Source organism: Pseudopodoces humilis, chromosome 3 (assembly GCF_049639895.1).
Source record: "Pseudopodoces humilis isolate 2021_Gansu_Grassland_sample_001 chromosome 3, ASM4963989v1, whole genome shotgun sequence".
Classification (NCBI taxonomy): domain Eukaryota; kingdom Metazoa; phylum Chordata; class Aves; order Passeriformes; family Paridae; genus Pseudopodoces; species Pseudopodoces humilis.
The window spans coordinates 19729015-19751695 of NC_142202.1; the positions used below are offsets into that span (position 1 = coordinate 19729015).

Here is a 22681-nt window from a genome sequence, read left to right on the forward strand (position 1 = left end):
GTTAGTGTGTTATTTATAGGATTGCAGAAGGGCATTAGTACCACTTGGCCTCTGAGATGGTACTGCCACTGTCCCAAGGACTGAGATGATTTTGAAGGGTGCTGGGTTGCACCCTGGCCTTGGCAGTGGGCTTACCTAGCTTCAGCAGAAGCCTTGGGTTAAAATCTTGTGTTTTAAAACCTGCTGAGGCCAGTGTGAAATTTAGATGTTTTTATAAACAAGAAGACTTTGCCTCGTAACTCCTGCTAAGCCTGCACCTGATGAGCTGCTCGGAGCTGGAGGGCTGTGTTTTCCCTAATAAATTCCTTTTTTTGAACCCACTTGTTAGTCAAGCGTTGTGCACACTAACTACAGCGAGGGCCCTGGGCATAAATTACTCTCACGTGGCACTGTCTCCAAGCAGCCCCCCAGTTATGGATTACTTTGTTCTCGACTTGACAGGAACATAATTAGAACTGTTGATGAAATCTACCAAATTGTTCCTCCGTGGCCTCAATGGTCAGGAAATTTGGCTGAGTCGTATTTGTCACCGACGTAAAGGCTCTAAACACTTCATATTAACTATGTTATTAATGTGCCCTCTAATCTGTCCGTGAATTGGTAACACTTGGAGGGAGCTTGTGCTCTAATAGCAGCTTGTGATGAATTCATTGTAATGCTGTTCAAAAGTTTCTGGAGGGTGGGTTAAAAAAAAAAAAAAAAAAAGAAACCTTAATAAAAAGTGAATATTTCTAGGTTGGTTTTTTTTTTCTGTATGTGCATTTTTATGTTATACAGTTTTGTTTTGTTTTGCTTAACTGGAGATTCATTTAGGCTCTACATTGACAGACCGTTTTCTGTTCTATAGGATTTGCTGACATTTGGGCTGTTTCATTGCCAGAGGAGGCTTTGTGTGTCCCAAAGGAAGTGAGTGATCTGGCCATAACAAATCCTGCCAAAATATTTTAACACCGTTACGATTTTCTAATGCAATGCGTAGTGAATGTGACTAGAAAAGGATGGTGAGTCCATGAAGGGGGTTCGCTCCCTCTCCTCTGCGATTTTTGGTGGAACAAGCACGCCACAGCTGCTGGGGGGTGGGAGACCGCAGCCAGCAGTGGGAGGGATGTTTGCCTCCTGAAGTGTGTCCCTTCAGGTGCAGCAAGGGCTCAGGCTTAATCTTTAAACCAACCTTTCAGATTTTGGTCCTGCTCTTGAGCTTTGCTAGAGTCCCAGGGTCGTCAGAGACAGCGTTTTAGTGATGTTAAAAAATGTGTTTTGGCTGCTCTAAGTGTTCAGTGTAAGTTTAAAAGGGAAGCGTGTTAGACACTTATGGATGGGAGAAGTTGACAGACTCTTACCTTCAAAACGAAGGGTTGTCTCATACTTCAAAATAGTTTTGAGGAACATTAAGGTGGCTCTTAACTATATAAGCAACTCTGCTTAAGAACACAAAATTAAGAGTTCTCACATGTAGTGTTCAGGGAATGAAGACAATTCAGACAACCTAATGTTTAGCTTAGAGCTGTAGGTATGGGAAAGCTAAAATTTATATTCCCAAGCTATTCTCTAGAGCAGCAGGTAAATTAACTGCTGTTTTTCTAATACTCTGGTGATTGGTTTCTATTCAATTTAATACCATCCACTCCCCTCTCCCTCCCCCCATCCCCCCAAAAAACCCAACCCAAATATAACTAAAGTTAGTATTTAGTAAGCAATTTAAAACCTAAAACCAGTAAGCAATTTGAAATATGCTTACTGAAGGACATCAGCCTTTATTTTGTGCCAAGTGTACCACACTGGATTACTCTGGCAGTTGTCTTCTGCACCAGGGTAAACTCATGTGTCTTTAGTCAACTTTACGTTTACATACTTAAAAATAAACAAAGTAGCTGGCCATGTACACCAGAAAGTTTTGCTGGAGATAGGAGAAATAGAAAAGTTGAGCATGCCCACAGCTTTTGTTCAGGTGGGCATAAGTAAAGTCAGGCCTTTTGCTATTGATGGTGTTTCCCACTTGGATGTTTCTCTGTTTGTTTGTCTTGGAATACCAGACAGAATTGCAAGTTCTCACACTCGTCTCCTGAGCCCTTGTTCAGGTTTTCTGGGCTCACACAAACATTCTATTCCCTGTGGCCACCACATACGGCATTTCCCAGGTCCCAGGGGCAATGATGCTGTCACCAACAGGAGGGAAGTGTTAGCCTGGGAGTTAGGACTTACTTTCAGACTTTATTTTAGGATCTTAATATTCGTAAACGAAATGGGAATCTTAAATCTGCATTTTTCTCATGCAAATCAATCTATTTCTAGTAATGAGCAATTTAAGTATTTTTTTTTTTAATATTGTAGTTGCCATCTCAAGAAATCAGGATCAGAATTCAGGATGCTCAAATTAGGTGTTAGTGCATACAGATACTCTGTTGATGAATCTATTATTAGAATGAAGTAGTACTTTCCCTGGGTCTGTTTCTTTTCACTGCTTTTGTCTCTTTTTCTCTCTCAGGTCATCTTGTCTAAGTTTATTCTTTTATTCTTTAAATTCATCTCACCATTTAATTCATTTCTACCAAAGCCATGGGCTCTTTAAGGACTTTCTAAATTATTAGATTTTGTTACTTATTTGCAGTGAGTTCAAACCTGAATTGCATTTTCTTTTGTCATAGTCTTGTTTTATCATTGTTCTAAAATGGGATGTTATTTGGGACATTCTTCCCCAAAAGCATTCTTTATGCTGTCCTGCCTGTACTTCATCTGTTTTCCTAATATGCATCTGCTGCTAAAAATTTTCTATAAGTGAATGAGTATTGTATTGTCCTTGAATGTCATTAATTTTCTGGATTTGGGGTTATTTTTGTTTTGGTGTTTTTTTGGTTTTTTTTTTTTTAAGTTTCTAATGGAAATGTCATGATATGCATCCTGTACATACAAATCTAATTTGTCACTCAGTAGACCCAAATGCATGAGGAGCAGAGCTTAATTCTGATTTCACTTGTTTAAGAATAGGAATTCAAACTACTTCTGTAGAAACCAAAGCACTTACTCAAGGCAGGGAGGTGAGGAATAAGAGTTTGATATCAGAATTGGGTCCTGGAATATTAATTTGGTAAAACTGTATGCTCTCACAGTGTCAGCTGTGGAGAGCATATGCTAGGAGATGCTCATGTTCAAAATCAGGTTGCATAGTTAATCATTCTAAGAAATAGACTTATCACTTCATAAACCCTAGGAAAGACTGTTTTCTTTTCCAAACATTTAAATTACTGAGCCGTTTTATACATTAAAACCCAATTATGACTAGCATGGTATTTCAAAGAGTTTTCAAAGCTATTTCTTTTAGGAATTGTGCATAGTCTGGAGCTTTAGCACTGAGTAGTTCATATTTTCAACTGTATTAACTGTGGCTTTGTTTTTTTTTTACCAAAATATTGTTTTGAGAATGTTCAGACTAATCAGTACAAATCCCAGCAGCCAGTTCCAGAACATGCTTCATGTCCCCTAAAACTAATGAACTAAAATCCCAATGTGGCCATTGAGCTTTAGAATATACCTTAAAAATAGTTTATTTCCTTTTTCTAAGATGGTGAAGACCATCTTAGAAAGGTTTTTTCTTCCACCTTTTTTCTGCCATATTATGCAGACTGTGTGCAAAACACATTCAGAGAGAAATAAAAATCGAGATCTGTTGCAGGATTTTAGGGAATGAGATATACCTGCTACTGATGGTTTTAAACACCACCTTCTTGTTTCTAGGGGAAAACTTAGTACTTGAGCTAGACATCAGTTTAAAAACAACCCCAAAACTCCAGAATAATCTTTTGTTTTACTCATTTGGGTGCCGGTTTGTCAGCAGAGAACTGTATGTGAATCAGATCGCACTAATTCGGTCAGGAAATGACTGCTGTGCTTGTCTATAATGCAGTAGAGCTAGGAAGAGGTGTGTCATAAATATGAAGATAAAAAAAATGCACGTGACACTGGCACCATGATGAGACCACTTACCAAAGGCATTCTAGCCCTGAGTATAGAAAGTTATTCCCAGACCTTTTGGGAATTGGTAGGATGGTGTTTGGTAAATGCTATATTCCCAAATCAAGGCTTTGCTGTCATGGATATCAGGGAAAATGAAGTTTATAAGATAAAGTAATCCTACTTTAAGGGCCAAATAAGAGAGAGAATAAGTTTTCAAAATCAGGAAGCTGCTCTATGAAGACTATTGTGGACCCAGGGTCCCTGTATAGGAAGAAGCAAAGCTGCTTGCTTTAACAAAAAGAACTAAAAAGGGGACTAGGCTGTTCCTCACCCCAGTCATTCTTTATCTAAGAGCAGAGCTGAAGTTGAGATGGGAGCCTGGTGCTTCTCTTCACAAAGAGACTGTATGAATGAAAGGTTGCAAAGATATTAGAATTTACTAAGTCAAGTCATACTTGTCAATGACTTCTCTTGCTAGATATTTAAAGTTCAAGTGCTTGTTTGCTTTAGTTAAGTGCTCTGAAGTGCTTTTAGAAGTGTTGGCCCATTTATATAAACAAGTTGAGAAACTCTATTGATAGTCTTCCCAGTCAGAGTGTGTTACCCAATATTTGAATATCCTTCCTTGAGTCGCAAAAAGATTTGCAATAGCAACTTCTAAGACACGTGAGGCTTTGTTAATGCAGCATTGTGTTATTTTATCATAGATATTGCCAGAAATGCAGTTTCTCGGTTGCACACAACCATGAGGAAAAAATAGAGGGGAGTCAGTAACTCAGAAACTTTTTAACCAGAACTTCAGTGGGACTTCAGAGGAAGAATGAGCCAGAGGCCTGATTTCCTCTTGGAACATTCGCAGTAGGGAATTAATACTTATGTCTCTCCCACAGTTTTTTCCCCCTCATGCTTAGCTGTGCTAACTCAGGAATCTCTTTTAGTGCTCAGACTCAGCCAACCAAATTTAAACACATTCCCAAACTGTGGAAAAATCCTGTTTGCACACATATGGCCACTCACAGAAAGAAACTACCAACACTGTTAGTGAAGGTGAAGGCTGGGATGGTGTTTATGCGCTTCCCCACAGTGATCCCTACCTGGCAGTGTTGTAGTGCTTCCTTACTAGTTGTTCTCTTCAAAACATTGCTCTTCTGGAGAGATGTCCTTTAACCTAATGATACTGTTTGATACTGAAAGCAAAAGAAAGTCATAAGATTGTATATTGAAATTTAGCCTCTTTCTGTGGATAAAGAAATAAGCATTATTTAGAGAGATCACTGGGGAGACCTTACCCAGTACAATCAAGGCAATTATCTCCAGAAAAAGTAAACTGAATGCCATCAGCAGCTATCCCCCAAAATGCAATGTAGTGTGAGCAATAGGGAATGCTACCTTCAAACTAAAACTGCGTCCTTCTTAGAAAAACCCAAAACAACCAGCTTGTCCTAATAATTTTAATCTGCATGTGCTGTCTTTTTGCCTACATTATGTACTGTTGGTGAGATTCAAGGGGTGTCATGTGCAGGTGAATTTAGAGCTGTTGCTAATTTAAACTGCATTTAATAAAACACAAGTTTGAAATATCTTACAAATCAGTGAATGTGGCATAGTTTGAAGATTGCTTTTGTCAAGTTTGATTAGCTCAAAGAGAAACCTTTTCTAAATATTGGTTGAGAGATTAATCAGACAATGTAAGACCTTGAATTATTCCTCATCACAGGAAAACAACATAATGTATTGTCTCATTTGAAGACTGGAAAAATGTAACTTTTGAGGATTTAAAATTTGTGTTTTAAAGATTCTACTCAAGGCAAAACTTTCAGGCTGTTCTTCTTTTAAACTGGCTTGTAATTTTTCCATATTATGCTTCATTTTCTACAGTGTATTCCCATATTACAAGCTGATAGTACCAACATCATTACGTTGAAGGATGTTCTCATTATTGACTCCATTCTCAATTAATTATAAGTTTGTCATGTTTTAATGAGTAGGATTAAACTTTCATATTCCAAATATATGTCTTGGATTGCTTGCTTAGAAGCTTTCTAAAGAATGTGGCTGATCGACTTCTCTGAATCTGTACAAGGAAGCAAAATATTCTTTGTGCACATTAAAAAGTGTTTACTGTATTTACAAATACTTGCAGAAAAGGTTTAATAGCTCTCTACTTTAGGACAAAGTATAGAATTTGGGCAAAAGCTTTGCTGCTCTTTTCTAGCCTTCCCTGTCACAAACTGTTGTCTTCACTAAAACAGAAATTAATATAGGTCTCTTATGTCCTATAAAATAAAGGATGGCAAAAGTGAGCACTGATGGATTTCAGGTATACCCTAATTTTCACTGGGTGATCTGTATTCATCTTCAGTAAATCCCCACTTCCTTCTGTGGCCTTTTTTACTCAGCCCCAAAAAATGAGAAGGTACCTTTTACTTAATTGCCCTACCTTTGAAAAACGTGATACATTTGCATCAAAGCTGCTGCCACCTGTGCTTTTCAGATTCAGTCCAGTGCAGCTCTGCATGTTGTCTATCAGGCTTTCTCTCCTAGCTTCAGTGTGCATTATTAGATCCTGTTTGCTAACACAGATCCTGGTCATATTTTCTAGCAGAAGTTTTATGTTCATTTGTCCTTTACTTCCTTGTGCAACTTCACATTTTTCTCATTAGTACAAATCAAATCATTCCTAAGAATGCTTCTTCTTTTGCTTTTTTGCCTGCAAAACATACACACAGGTTGGATGTATTCTAGCCCTGTTGTGGGTTCACTTCTTCTGATTTCAGTATGCTTAGGGTGTTTTTTTTTCCCCTCAGTGTATCAGTAATAATTAGATACCTGTTAACAATAAGCACCAGTAAGTTTGGAGTCTGTGTCAATGCAGACAGGTGTCATAGTAAGACCAGGTAAGCAGATTCCTCAGCAAGAAGATCTTTCATTAAATATGTTTTTACATTGCTTGTTTAGCCTGTGTTGAATTAAAAATAACCTTGCAATGTGAATAGCAATGTCAACTGATATCACAGTCTGGCTGATAATACATGAGCATGATTTGGAGAGGGTTGGACCAGCATGGCCCACACCAGGTAGGAACCAAAGTCCTGGTAAATGCTCGGCAGCAATCTAACCCCCGGCCATTTCTCATGAGACCTGTTACTACAAATAGCCTGTGGCTACATTTGGGTATTCAGGTTTCGACAGGATGTGGCTGCTCTTTCTCACTTACCAGATGGCTTTTCTTGTACCATCACCTGTCCTAGCTCCTTCCCCTCGCTAACAGAGTTGTGACAAGAGCTGTCCTGATGGTTGTGAAAGCTGCTTTCTGCGTGTGGCCACCATAATTACCACATGTGGGCACCTTTATTTAGCAAGTCCACACATACATTACTGGTGCAAATGTCTTATGTTTGGGTAAATTCATTTTATATCTTCATTTTATATCACTTATAAAATGATTCTGGGGTGGTGATATTTCGCAGCCTAATCAGAGAGTTAAACCTGTGCAAAACCTGCTTGATCTGGGGACCAGGCTTTGCATGTCTGTATGATGGGGGATGAATTTCTTCACACTCTCCTGTTTGGAGGAACATCTATAGCTCAGTTGTGCCTTTGCACTGGTTGAAAGTAATTTGGCAATCTCAAGCATGGAAATGGAAGTTTTGTACTCCACCTCCCCATCTCCCAGCCCCAAACACATTTTGTGCATGGACCATCCTTATCATCAGCATCTGTCTTTTGAGTGATGATTTACTTGTCTCTAGGTTTCTGTCCCTTTATACAATACCAGATCTAAAATTATATCTGTCTGGAGGAAAACGCATGATCTCAAAGAATTAATACTGATTCCAAAAATTTATTGCCAGGAACTACATGTGATATTGCTTTAAATTAACCAGTAATTATTCAGAATAATGTAGGAAAGAGTTAAAAATACTAAACCAAAAAAAAAAAAAAATCCCTTTTCCAGGCAACTGGACCCCTTCCTTTCAACACAGCTGTTATAGGAGGTTTCAATGGTATGAATAAATGTATTTCTTTTAACACTTTTGTTGTTTAAAATGCTATTGTTTCATCTGAGGTGTGAGGAGATGTGCTAACCTTGTCAATGTGGGTGCAGTAGAGCAGAAATGATAACTGTATATACTTTTTTTTTTTTTATAAAAATACAGAGAGAGAGTGTGTGTGTGAGAGAGAGAGACAACTTATTTAAATCCTGAATACAGTCAGACCTCATATGCATTGTTAAAAAAAAGCCCTAAAGAATTGCATATGGATTAGGGGGATGAATATTCTATTATTTCAGTCTGTTCTGCTGATCTTCTTATTGTGACTTTGCGCTTCAGAAATCTGCCAGGAATTTGGCTTTGCTGTACTAGACAGTAATTTTAAATGTGTATCAAGCACTTGATAGTGTATGATTTGCGTGCTGTTGCATTCCCATTCCCTAAATTTTCCACCAATTTATTACTTTTTTCATACTGTTTTAATATTTCAGGATGATGAATATATACAGCATCATTAAAAGTAAATAAAAAATGCATGAAATTAAAAAATGGAATATTAGATGTTTCTTTGCTGTAATCCCTAGGTCCAATAGGAATGAAATGTCTCTGTTCTGTCAAGTAATCCCTAAACATGATTAGGGACCTTGTAGTTTCCACATAGCCCACATAATATTTGTATCATATAAGCCTATTTATGTAAGGTTTGAGTAAAAGTTGTTATTAGAAGACCTATAAACCTATTCTACAATTCAAAAAGATATGCTTGCCTCTTAATCTCTCTACTTTTATTATTTTGCTGGAGATGGTAATACGTCCTTAATTCATATTGCAGAATTCTTTTGCATCTTTTGTATACTTATATCATGCATTAACAATCCCAATGAAATGTATTTTTAAGACAGAGAACTGAGTTCAACAGTTCATCTACACATGCAGCTTCTCCTTAAATCCTCATTGGAAGGGATGTGCACCTCTTTCTGGGTCTCTCCTTGGGCATCTGTGTTTAATCTGACCTGGGGGTCTGGAGATGGAGAGATCGTTTTTCTCATTTTGGGGAAGGGAAGATGGAAAGAGGGAGGGGGTTAATTTTCTCTGTTTCAATCCTGTGATCATGTATTTTCAGTGATGGAGGTGCTTCTGGCAGCTCCACGGAAAGTTTCAGAAATCAGCTTTTGATTTGATAAGCCTATAGCAGAGTTTTAGGGAGAAATAGCTAGGAAGAAGGAAAATGGAGAAAAGCCTTGAATGACAGAAGAGTAAGACAGGAGAGACAGTGGGCATTCCCAGCTGTTTCTTGTGACAGTCATGTTGCAGGTACAACAACCCAACACCTCCTATCCGCTGGCTCAGCTTCTTGCCTGGGCAGCAGAAATGCTCATAGTCCCATCTTAGGTGTTGTTAGGCTGAATTCATTAATGTGCAGAGGTATTCCAGTTCCATGGCAGCACAAGGAAGATCAATAAATAAATAAGAGCAGTAACTTGTATACTTCTATGGTTTGAGTGGGCTTTCACAAAGAAAATATTTTCAAATGATAGCAGGGGTCAGCTGTGGCAATTCCATATTTCCCATAAGAAAATTTGAGATTTTATTAACCTTGGGCTATCTACTCAAAAAAACCCTGTGGAAATACACCTGTATTGCTTTCCATACTGCACTGAAATTTAGTTTCATTTCATTTTCAGCAGTTAGGGTGGCATTTGAGCAATAACCCTATTCTTGTATTTATGAACTAAGAGAAGCAAAACTGCTCACTGCTGAGCCCAGGGATCCTCTTCCAGGAAAATTGAGATCAATAACTGCTACCAAGTCTTCATTTATAGGGAGTGTTAAATGACCACAAAGTCCTGACATTCTTCAATTAATAGGTTGTGCTTAAAGCCAGGCTATCTACCACCTGCCCCCACCCTAAGCTACCATAGTCAGAAATTTTGATCTTTGATATAATTTTAAACAGTCACTTTCAGTTGTTAGAATTCCCTTTCCACTGGAGAGGCTGTATTACAACAGCACAAATAAGTTAGAGGTAAACGATGGTCCCCCTCACCAGTCTCCTCCTTCCTGCAAGTAGTAGAAGGTGGGAATGAGATGATGATACTTGAGGCTCATTTAATCATCCAAAGCAGGGATTTAAAATTATTATTGCAGTTACTTTTGGATTTTGGTAATCAGCAAAAAGGGAAGTGCACACCCCAACCAGAATAGAACAAGCCTGAAAACTGAAAAGCCTTGCACGCAGATGTGTTTTCAGTTGCCTCTATTCCCTCAGTTTAAGTGGAAAAGAGGGATTTGGGAAAGCAAGAGCTTAATTTAACAAAATAATATTATGCTTTCAATCCCTGAAATGAATGAATTATTTGGATACTTAGCAGTATAATGTCTTTGAATAATGCTGGTACTTAAGTTAGAAAAAATTATATTGTCAGTGTGCTGTGTTTTCCTCTTATGATGTTTTTACCAATTTGGCATTTATGGGAAGCAATATCATTGTTGAGAAGTTTCCAAATTGCTTTTTATAGAAATCTGCAGAAATTAAATCTCCTCCTTGTTATGAAAATGAAGTGATGTCTTGAGACACTGGTATATTAGCACAAATCTGTGGAGACAATAAGCCAAATTCTGCTTGCAGTTACTGTGTCCACTTTTAATAGCTTCAGGAAGCTGTATTAGGTATAGGCTGTTGCAGGGCATTGTAAATAAGCATCATCTTAGCTACAGCGTGTGAGCAGTAGTAAGAGGCAGTGCAACATTCCAGCCCTTTTCCCTGTCCCACTCAGACCATGTGGCTCAGGACATGTTGGGAGGAAACACATGAATTGGGTTGGAAGTGAGACCAGTTCATGGGCAGTCCAGGCAAGCCAGTGTTTAGAGGGGTGCAGTGCAGAGTTATTTTAACTCAGAACCATAACATGTCTTCATAGCTGAATTTAAACCACATAAAACACGTTTTGTGTGTGACGCGTTTAAAGTCACTGACAGAATTAAGGCAGGACTAAGGCAAGTGCATGATTGGTTTTCACAAATACAATCAAATCTAAGAGATGGAGATGCAAGATGGATCAAATTTTAAGACCTGATTTACCTACATCAGATACTTAATGGGATGCTTAATTTGATTGCTTCACCAAAAACTACTCCCAGTAGTAAAGCTTCTGACTAAATGCCTGCGTAATCAAGGGATCTGCATGCATCTACATCTTGAATTCCATGTACAAATAACCAGCAATTAATGGTTCAGAATGACTGCAGGGAATGGTTTAAGGTTCAAAATGGCAGCTCTAGGGTTTGGGGGTCCTTTAGCATTATTTCACTATGTTTTTTAGGAGTAAGGATGGACTTCTGCAAGTCCATGTAAACAGAAGATTTTTAACTTGGCTTGCAGAAGGCTCTTCATGGCTACAGCTAGAAGCCATCTCTCTTCAGCAAGGTTGGATGCTTTTGATAATGAGACTTAGACTCTTTATATTAAACCAAACATATTAACCTAATCCTGTGCAACCTAAGTGTCCCATTATCTGGGTGTGTTAATAAAAAATCAGGAAAATTCTTTGAATAGAGGGATGACAGCTGTTGTATGTATTTTGTAGCAATCACAAGGCACTGTATACTTTCTTCTTGGGATTAAACCCATTTCTGAGTGAAAGGTCAGCAGTCACTATTGGCACCCTTTTTTATTTTTTCTTTTATTAATTTGTCTCATTGTAATGTATATGAGGTACATGTGAATATCAGACCAAGAGTCTTGAAAATACTGGTACATCCTCATTATTTTTACTGTAGTATTTCTATAGTAGTGAATCCTCAATTACATTTAGTCTTTTTAATTCCCTCAGCACAGCTACAACAATTGAAATTAAGGGTGTTATGCTCACAGTCCCTTTCAGTACTCATTTGAGTTCAGGCCAGCTTTGGCTGTTTTCTCACAGTAACCTTTACAAGGCAACCGATAAACATTATTTTTGTTTTAATGACTCCCAAATAATGTCATATTTAAATGAAATGCAGTTTGCCTCAGCAGGGATCTTTGAATTTATGAGCATTTTTGTCCCATATCCTACAATAATGTGACAAATATTTGCATTTTTACTGTTTTCTTGAATACTTTTAAACACTCGTTTTTAGGAGACTTCAGATTGCTTTTGAACATATTTGAATGCATTTTTAGCTATCACCAAGCTTAAAATAGGAACCCTTTTTTTCAGCTTATCTTTATTAAACACCTGTAAAAATCAGTAGTATTTCTTTTTTCTTATAAAGCTTTCTTCCTTTAACAAATGCCAGAAATGCTGCACTGTTTGTTCCAGTATGGGCTTCTTTTCTTGGTGGTAATGGGCAGTAAGTGGTCTGGTAGGATCTCTTCCATACACACAGGCATTTACCTGCCTGAATATCATAAACAGAAACTTTAAATCGTAATGAAATGCATCTGATCTTGTACTATAATCAATTAATATTAGAAATTCTAGGCAGCCTTTAGAAAATATTCAGAATGAAGTCTTAGAAATTGATAATTCTGTACAAATGATATAAACCTCTGATCTGAAGACTAGGTGGCCTGGTATGGCAGTGGCCAATTATTTACATTATTGAATATTCACTTTCCTTTTTTAAAACCAGTGTTTGTTTTTTTTGCCAGGGGAAGGATTTTTGTGGTGTTTGGGGTGTGTCTGTTGTTTGGGGTTTGCTCAGGCAGGTACTTGAAAAGAAATTTTATTATTCAGCATCTTTATAATGCTGTGTATTTAGCAGCTTAATCTTGCTGTTCTTGGAGGCAGTTTCACGGAGTTCTTCATGTCTTGGCTGGGTTAAGTTTTCTGTTTTCATATACTTCTTTTCTCAAGAATGAAAATTGGCTGCTTATTTTTAAAGTGATGTTTTTGTGTATTGAATCAAATAAAAAAAAATTATTCGCATTAATTCAGGTATCTCTATACAATCATACTAAGACCTCTCTAGCATTCGCAGAAGTCAGTGGGAAGGTTTCTGCATTGTTCTTCTCCTGCAAAAATAACTTCTGTGTATGCTTTTTTAGTCAAAAACCCCAACCAAATACCCTGTACAGAATTTTGTAAGTAAAAGCAAATAATTTAAAATAGGATTGTGGTTACTCACCATTCTGCACTTGATCACTGTGCTAGAAGTTGGTTAAAATTAGACTTCCTTAATGGACTAGCGAGGGAAGGTAGGAGTGAAAACAAGAAAAAGATGACAGAAGTAAATATGCTCATAAATACAGAAACGACGTGTTTGCTTTTGTGGCCTTTGATCAAGCCCAGGAGTTTACTTTCAAAGGACATTGCGGGATGCTTGGGAAAGGAACAGCCACCCGGCGTAATTGGAAAGGGGGAAGGTCTGCAGCACGGCGGCTGCTGCTGCTCCTGCCTCTCTGATAAGATTGTAAGAGTTGCCAATATCAGTATTCAGCCTTGTAGCGTGTCAGGGCGCTTTCATGTGAACTGAAGTGAACTGTCTGTACGCGCTCCCTCCCGCGCTCCTTCCCTGCGCTCGACGCCGCATTGAAGTCAGGGGAGAGGAAAAAAAGATTTGAGGATTGCCCAATTTGTTCTGACATAAAGAGATGTTTAGCTCTGTGAAAGGTGGTGGAGGCAGAGTGCCTGACTGACATTTCAACAGGCTGTCTGCTGGGATTGCTCACTTCATGTCCCTTCATATTCCTGCTGTGTCCTGCGCGAGTGCTCTTGTCTAATCTTCACAGCGAGAGTACCAAGAGTCCCCTGGGCTTCGGTGCTCAATACCTTGTTAGACGGGGCGTACGATGCCATAGCTCCTTCCTTCATGCTTGCTTTTGCTCTAATGTTTCAGGCTTCTTTCAAGTCCAATTTTTTTCTTTTTTTTTTTTTTTTTAAAGGGATTTGCTAAAATAACCGTGTGTATCTCCTAATCGCTTCGGTCTCTCAGCAATGCTAGATTTGGGTGATACCAGGTAAAAATACATGGAGGGGAAGAGAATAAAAAAATCCCTGTAAGTCAAAGTTTTAAGCATCATTCTCTGCTTTTGTTTTTAAATTAAGGTGCATTGACCTCCTTTGGCTGGTTTAGAAAGCAGACAGGAGAAAACACTCATTGAACAAGCAGTGGGAGGTATAACATGTTGATAATAAAGCTGAGACAGTGCCTGATCAGAAATGCTGAACTCCATACCAGGGGCTGCAGGGGAGTTTAGTTGTTGAGGGTCTGTGTGCTTTTACAATTCCAAACATGTTGTGATGCATTCTGGCATGCCACATTCTGTTAGATCACATTGGGGCAGCCCATGGAGCCAAGTAACACTAAGAACATGAATTAATGAGAGCTACTGCTCACCTCTTATTCCAGGGGCATTATCAGGTATCTTGTTAGCCACAGTTCCTATCTGGATTCAATCCTTCTAAAGCAGAGATGATATTAAAGATATATGTGTTATGTCTTGGACAGATAGATATGTTCTTTTTCATTAGCTTTCTCAAAATACATTAATTAATGGATGTAGTTTAATCCGTGTTAAGTCATTAATAACTATTCACATACTGCACTCATGGTCTTCCTTTACATGTTTTTAAAGGCACTTCTTTTCCTCAAGTGTATTATTGCTGGTGACAAAAAGCAGAATGGTAACATACTCTGTTTCCTGCAGATCTGGGATCCCCATACTGTGATCCCAAAAGCACATTGCATGGATTCCATGGTTCACGTGATTGCCACTGCTCAAGTTTCCCTTCAGTTCTGAGTTCTGATAAACGTCTCTTAATCCCTCTCTGATCTGGAGGTGCAGTCATGTGTCTCACCAGGCAGGAGATTCCTAATGCAAACCCCCATTCTCAGACATGCTTCCAAATCTTTGTGTGTAAAACTGCACCCTTGCTCCTTCCACAGTGCAAGGACAGCTACAAAAACCAGTGAGTAGCTGGTTTCCCTCAGCCAGTGTCATATCTACTCTCACGTTCTGTTTGCTAGGGACCAGCAACAACTTTTTTTTCCTGCAATAGACTGAACAGGTGGATATTAAAAGTAACTTATCATCCTTTCTGTAGCACCTACAGCCCAGAAGAGTTGAATTTATATCAGTACACTGTCACAATTTGAGGGTGTTGTACAGGTGCTGTAGGGGTCTTGGCAGGGTCCTGGATATTCAGAAGACAAAATTCCAGACCTCTGAAATTAAAATAACCAAGGAATTAGCTAGTGAACTTTCTGCTGTAGGTACAGATTTTAAAAATGAGTTTGATGGATCTCAGACACACCAGAAAAGGCTCTCACATACATAAGGGTCATTTACAAGAGGGGATACTGAGGAGATAGTGCCAGTTGTGCCCATCTCAGTTGCTGTGATATCCCGAGCTCCTGTGGGTATTTCAGTGTGGAGAAGCATATTGGCAGAATGTTTTCATCCTTCAGGCTGTGGTCCAACGGTTTGTGATATATGTCTAATTTAAGCATGTGAGCAATTCAGGAGATGTGTGGAGACAAGTTGTGTGTAGTGTTACATACATTTAGTGGTTTGCTGCATTGAATGCTAAGCAAGAGCTGTGTGCTCCCAGTAGGAAGGAAGCCAGTGCACATGAGCTGTTCAGAGGTACAGACAGAGAAATGCCTGTTGTATGTGTGTGTGTGCAAACAAGCCTGCTTCCTTCCTATTTGCTTTTGTTTGGACGCATGTATCACTGTGTAATATTTCACCTATATCACTAATTTAATTGTTTTATGAAATTTGTACTTGCCTGTGCAAGTATAGCAGTAAAGCCCATGCTGTTAACTGAGGTTGATTGTTTCCAAACAGCTGATTACAGAACTTACCATCAATTTAACAGAAGTTGTGTTTATTTAAAAATTGACTTAAAAGACAGTAAATGACTTGTTGACTCATTAAATCAATTTAAAAATTGACTTAAAGTGCAGTAAGTGACTCATTATGTTAAGCTATAGAAAGACACCCAATAAAAAGAAGATAAAAAGAAACCTGGCAGGAAGTTGTAGCTTCATATCCTGATTTATTTTTGTTCAGAATAAAATGGTCTGATTACCAAAAGTGGATGCAAGGGCATCTACCTGACTATTATGAAATACTCAGGTAATAAAAGCACTGCCATTAAGCCAGGGGCCAAGTGTCACTGAAATACTTCCCTGATTTTTATATCAATAAATGAAGTTTACAATAATGCTTTGGCCAGGAGATACTGAGTTGCATACCAGGATACTATTAAGTTACTAATATTGAGTAACTGTTCTATATGTCTCCAGATTTGTTGAACATAATGTCTATATGTTAAACAGTTTTCTATGGTATTTAAAAATTGACATTTCAAAGAGTGTAATAGCATAATGAAATGTAAACTGAAAACAGGAATGAGTTAATTAGACTAATGATCCCTTGACTCCTTTATTAGCCAGCTCTTTAGAAATTGGGATTAGCTTTGTTTTCTCTGCTGAATAAAGACAGGAAGGATGATGTTGATTCTAGTAAATGACAGCACCAGAAGAAATTAGTGTTTTCCTGTTCGTTGTAGGTTTCATCATCTGAGATAAAAATTTAGACTTCCTGCATGCATACCTTATTTCATTACACTTTGAGTTTCACTTGGATCGAAAGAGAAATCAGGAAAATAGTTTAGGAATGCCTACTAATTTCATATCATGATTTTAGGGTGATCCATTCTGTGTGATTTCTAGACTTGAAACTTTATGACTCTTTGTGCAAACCTTGGAGCAAACTGGATTTGTATTTAAATGAAGTCTTCAGAAAAGGCCAGCTTGACAACTTTTTGGTCTAGGTTTTGAACACTTAATTTCTCCTCTCTATAAGAGAGTTATTTGCACATCTCTCTTGCTTTTAAGGGCTATCAAGAAGCATGAGAATTATCTCTATAGTGGTTCAAACCAAGCATGCACAGAGAAACAAAATTGTTTTTACAACAAATAGGAGGATTCGTAAGTCAGCAGCTGTTAGCGAAACAACGTCATTAAAACTTCCAGCAATTCCAGACCTCGCTCTCGGGACTCGCTCAGGCCAAGCTAAACCTTAAATAAAGTGCTGAATTATAGGCAGGAAAAAGAAAACCAGAACTTAAATTGGTAGGAATTAGTGATGATTCACTAAGCTAATTTCTGCCCTCCGTTTCCCTTGTGTGATGGCACATGGAGCGGCACTGGGATCAGGGAGGGCAGAGTGGGAGCTGCTGACAGCCAGCTTTTAAGTTTGGATTCTTTATCCTGCAAAGTAATGAGCTCCTCAGCTTCCCCTGAAACCTGTAGGTATAGAGGGCACCCAGCGCCGTGCAGGATCAGGTCTTTAACGAATGCCTGAGGAATACAAAATTTGTCACACAAATGAGGCGACAGAGAGGAGGTGGCAGTAGCTGAATTATGAAGCTTTTTACGTACTGGCAGGTTTCGTTTGCTATCCTGCATGCCCCTTGTTAAGCCTTCTGTGAGCACCACTCTGAAGCAGAAGTAATAATGCCATTTGCTTACAGTTCAGTGTTTCCAGCTTTCTGGAGGGCCCTTTTGGAGAGATGGGGCAGGATGGCAGTCAGCACACTTGGGTGTCACTGTTCCTCTCCTTTAGGGAAAGGAGCATCTGGAACCCATCACATGCCTGTTAGCTGTTCCCTAGGTGCTGCTCGGTGTCTCTTTGGTGTGAGGCTCACTGGATGCTTGATTTTGGCCTGTCCTGGGCAGGAAGTGCAGCCTGTGAGTCGCACACAGGCAGAGCTGAGCACTGATCTCAGTCCATCGCTGCGCCTGACCTTGCGGCTCACTATTAATTTGAAGTAGTGGAATTAAAATTTTCCATTCTTTTGCATTGTCATGCCTCACGTTGATAAGCGCAAAGAAATGTAAATAAAAAAGACCTATTTCACAACCCTAGCTACAACCTTTTTGTTTTATGACAAAAGACAGTTAATTAGCATACTAGCAGTAAGCAGCCTTCCCAAACTCGTGCTAATTATGTATTCTGTTGACCGTGACTCCAGTCATAAGGTAATTGGCTTGCAGCAACATGACATTTCGAATCATCTCTTGAAATTACATCAAAAAGCCAGCCTGTTTTGTTTTGATAGGGGAACAATCAATTTGATAAGTGGTAACACAGCTCATTGTTTCACATTAATTAGACTAATTGCAGCATGTTAGCCTCTGAAATAGACAGAACTTGGAGAAGACAAAGGCTGTGGCCTTTAGCATGCAGTGCATGTGGTGGTTCCACTTGCTTGCACATACTGTAGGCAGAAAACAGAGTTGTTAGGATTCAGCCTTGCGGGAGACTGGGTGTTAACAGTGGTTTGATGTGTTATGCTTAATCCACTGGCTTTCAATTATAAGATCCACGTTCAAAAAATCCCAGAGAGAGGAAGGGGGCAAGAAAAAAAAAAAGCCATTTCAATACTAATGGTGACAAAAAGTTTTTTGTGATCTTCTGTTTTGTGTCTCCTGAAAGAGCAGAGATATGGCCACAGGATCTCTTCTATGTTGTGGCACTGAGGGACATGACTTAGTGGTGGACTTTGTGCTGCTGAGTTTATGGTCAGGCTCGATCTTCCAATCTATGTGATGCAATGGTTCTATGTTTATGGACTATAAGATCTTTCTTTGAGAAGGCTTTACTTTTGTTCCTGTTTTTTTCCTGCCTGTTCCAACTAAAGTTTATTTCTTAAAATACCTCAGTTGGGCCATTTTTATTTTCAGTTTTATATTTACTTAAGAATAATGTATGGGGAAAAAAAAGTGATGCATAGTGGATGGATTATTGAAAACAGATAGTAGAGATGCATAACCCACCCACACATTTCTAATTTAGAGCATCTTTGCCTGCTGTTGAGATTACCAATAGTACTTAGCTCTGTGATGATTTTTATGATCAAGCTTTGTCATCTGTAGATTGACATGACCAAATGAATTTCGCTTGTGACCTAATCGAAATATAAACCAAAGTTTTAAGAGATGAAAAGTTCAAGGGGTTATCTCAGTCCACAGCCTAAGCTAGTTTCATTGCTGTTCACAGATTGGTACAGTGGTTTTTGCACATCATACCCAACATCAGGCCACTGGGTATGTAAAAATAGGTTCTTTGACCACTACATTGCTAGTATGTTTGGTAAACAGGGTAATAGTCAGCAACTTTTCAAAGACTGAAAAGCATCAGAGACTGGATTCCAAAACTGTGTGCATACTGATGAAATTATGTGCAGGAGACAAACTCTGCCTTTTCTACTACAGTTCTGTAGTCCACCTGTACCATCAGAGTGTTTTACCTTCTGTAATTGCCTCCATTCAACAAAATCTTTCATCACTTGAAAAAAAAAGGTAGATTAAAAACAAACAAAACCAAAAAAGAGAGACATCAGGAGGACAATTCTTAATCATTGAATTGCTTACATGGAAGCTGTAATTCTTCAGTTGCTCTCCATGGAAGACAAGATTTATTTTTTTTTTAAGTGAAGCGAGGAAATCTAGGCAAGTCTGGGTACAGACCTCACCTACACATCTTTGCTTCTGGAGATGGGTTACTCCCCCCCATCTCCACACCCCAGTCATTGACTAGTTAGATGTAAAACCTCTGGAGCAGAGATTTTGAGAAATTCGCCTGTAGTCTGTTTGAAGAAGTGTAATTTCATTTAAATCAAAGACTCTATTCTAACAGCTGAATATTCTATTTGCTCATGGAAGCTCTATTTTTATTAGTTTTGCTTATGCTTTATGTTGGCCCCTTAGCAAATGGTCATAAACTCTGTTTTAGATCGAGCTACCAGTGACTTCATACCACTGATTTATTTCTATCATTTACTGGCAAGAATATATTTTTTTAAATGTATTCTAAGCGAATCATGCCTCTCCATGTCCTCTCCTGTGCTTCCCTTTACTTTGCTCCTCCTTCAACATTTAAACCACCTTTCACTGAGCTTAAAATTACGCCCGGATTAGCGATGTAACTACCCTAATGTGCTGCTCTTACTAAAAAGTCCTGGGCTTATACAAGGAGGTGAATTGGAAAGAAGCAGAAGATTGGAGCCTTTTAGCATTCAGCTTAAGTGCTGGTTCCACTTGCCTGAGCACAAGCTGGAGCCGATGCTGTTAGGATGCAAGCCTGCACCCTCGCTGTCACTGCTGGTCCTTCTGTAGTCAGGTTCCTGCTTGGAGCAGAGCAAATCTTTGCTCAGTTAAGCGAGCGTCAGTCACTGGCAAGCTTGGCTGCCAGCCCAGGTTTGTTAAGACTTTTCTGTGCTGCACCTGAATGAGATATTGAGAAGACATGGCTACCTAAACAGGGCCTAGAAGCAGTAGATGTACTTAAAAAAAGAAAAAAAAAAAAAAAAATTAAATTGTCAATGGAATGACAGAATAATTTTGAGAATATAACTTACACTTCCAGTGCTTGCCTGGGAGGTTTGCAGTAAGGAACCTGCACTGCCTGCTTGATGACATGTCCTGTGTGATCCTGTTTAAATACCTTTCTCTGTTTGCTTGAAATCCAAGACTAGAAGGTATTGCTGATTTCTGACTGAGAAACAGGGCATGGGCAAAACATAACTTAGCAAACTAAAACACATTGATACCATCCTGCAAAGGTGCTGAACTCATTCAAAGGTACCAAATGACTACTTTTGGCTAACATCAACAGTGGGCACTTAGCTGCATGTAGGATTGTGCTTTTAGATTGCTTGGCTGGTATCCAGTCAAAGTCAATGAGACCATCTTCATGTGGAAAAGGAATGGTGAGAAATGGAGTTACCGAGTTTTTGGGTTCCGTGAAGGCACAGGCAGTGGGTATTCTGCAAGCAAGTTGAGGAAAATCAGGGACAGGGTAAAAAGAGATAAAATAGGAATAGTTTTTGAATAGGAATTGCTGGCAGAGCTATTAATCACACAGGTCTTTGAGCTGTAAGGATTGCATGAGTGGAGCTAATACGAAAGAAGAGAGATACTTTGCTGATACCCTGAAATAGATTATTAAAAGCAACAAGGAAAATTAAAGGGAGATAATGTCTGAACAGATTAATGACATGTAATGATAATTAAAAAAACCCCAAATCTACAGACAAACCCCAAATCTCTTCAAATTTCCAAATCCCCATGTGTGATTGTTTTTTTGTATGGGACAGCCTTGTAATAATCAACTTTGCAAGTTGCTGGTCTTGTTACACAGTCGCAGCTCTGAGCTTTGACTCCCATCTCATTTACACTAGTCAAATAAATCAAACTTTCTGCTGTTTCTCAGGCTGTACATTGCAACAATGACCAGAACGTGCACTCTGCTAGAGTCTGTGTGGTTTTTAGCAGGAGATTTCACAGCACTTCTAAAGCAGGTTAGAAAAGGAAGAGAAAAGAGCATTTGTCATTGCTGTCTAAGGTAGGCCACCACCTGCTCTTTGAAGACTGCCAGACTAAATGGGGACTTGATGCAGGTAGGGGCCTTTAGTCTGAAAAGAGGAATCAAGAATCTGTGAATATTAGTCAGAGACCTGAGACATAAATTGTATTATCATATTTCTTATCAAAATCTACATCATCATAATCATCTTTGAAATTATAGCATCATTGCAGTAGATTCAGGACAAATTGAGCACAGGCTGAGGACTTTGCACAGGGGATATTTTCCTTACATGGGATGATTTTTTTTTAAAAGTCCTCTTCTTGCTATTTCTATGACCTTCCACCCATAATGTGCAATCGTAGCTGTTTAATGAAAGAAAACAAACTTAGATTCTGCACAGACCTGGACTTGTGAAACAAGCAGGGTTTTCAGTGAAGCTTTCATAAGCTATAAATCAGTGTAAAATTTAGCTCATATTACATTCTCATTGAAAATGGGTTATATGATAATTTATGTTGAGCTGATCATAACTAAGCACCTCATGGTAGTGTCCTTCAAAAAAATTTAATCAAGATTGTCTTTCTCTCTCCACCTCTCTTGGTGCAATTTCAAGAGGTTTATTTGCATGTCAATCCGCACGTGTCACTGGAGTTATTCCACTGAAGCAAGCACAACATCCCGGCTGCGTACGTGTTTTACAGCAGCATAATGTCAGGTGACTCTCTGCATTTATTTCTGATTTGTGCTAGTGGAAGAGTCAGGCCCTTAATTCTCTTAAGCCCTGAAAACAGGGGTATTTCCAAGTGCCTGTCAGATCTGTTTTCCAAGTCTTTTTGTGCTTTGCAGTGACTGTGCAAACTGTGAGAAACTGTGGATCGTATGAAAATCACTGAGCTGGTCCAACCTTTTATTTTAGAATCAGTGTCAAAAGGCGTTTCTGTTTGACATTTACTTTTAGAGGCCTGGTTTCTCTTGAGGTTTTCCCCCCATTTGTTGTATGGTGAATGGGAAAGGGATTCCAGAGAGGTATCTTTGGCATATACCTGGAGAGTGCTCTCCAGAACCAAATTGCCAAAAGCTCTTTACATCGAGGACCATCTTATTTTACAGTATTCATGCAACCTTTAATGTGGTGGGGTTGTACAGCAAGGAAAATTGCTCCATAATTGTTGATAATTAACAGTTTCCCACCTAAGTATGCAAGATCAAGACAAACAGGGTGGGGAGAGGTGTGTTGCTAAGAAGTGGGTGTGTTGATTTCTCATGTGGGCTCTTTTCTTTTTCATAATTAAAGGCTTATGGTATGAAGTTACAAATAGGTGGACTCTTAGCAGAATCCTAGAAAGGATAAACAAGTTTTAAACAGATTTCAAATGGATATTGAAGACGAAGATTATGAGCTATGACCAGAGATGTTGGGTCGAGA

General features: G+C 38.8%; 1 protein-coding gene across 17 annotated transcripts in view; it reads left to right on the forward strand.

Moving 5' to 3' along the window:
- The window catches only part of ESRRG (estrogen related receptor gamma), a 390416-nt gene that overhangs the window by 164339 nt on the left and 203396 nt on the right, over positions 1-22681 (forward strand). For 5 of the 17 annotated variants that reach the window (XM_014252905.2, XM_014252904.2, XM_014252903.2 and 2 more), the window contains one exon: positions 848-1001. The exons of 9 other annotated variants lie outside the window; for them this stretch is intronic. In XM_014252905.2, coding sequence (XP_014108380.1) covers positions 967-1001 — 35 coding nt within the window. In that variant the 5' untranslated portion in view covers positions 848-966. The remainder of the gene's footprint in view (positions 1-847; positions 1002-22681) is intronic. 3 more of the 17 variants (XM_088052400.1, XM_088052398.1, XM_014252900.2) reach the window with 1 other exon arrangement.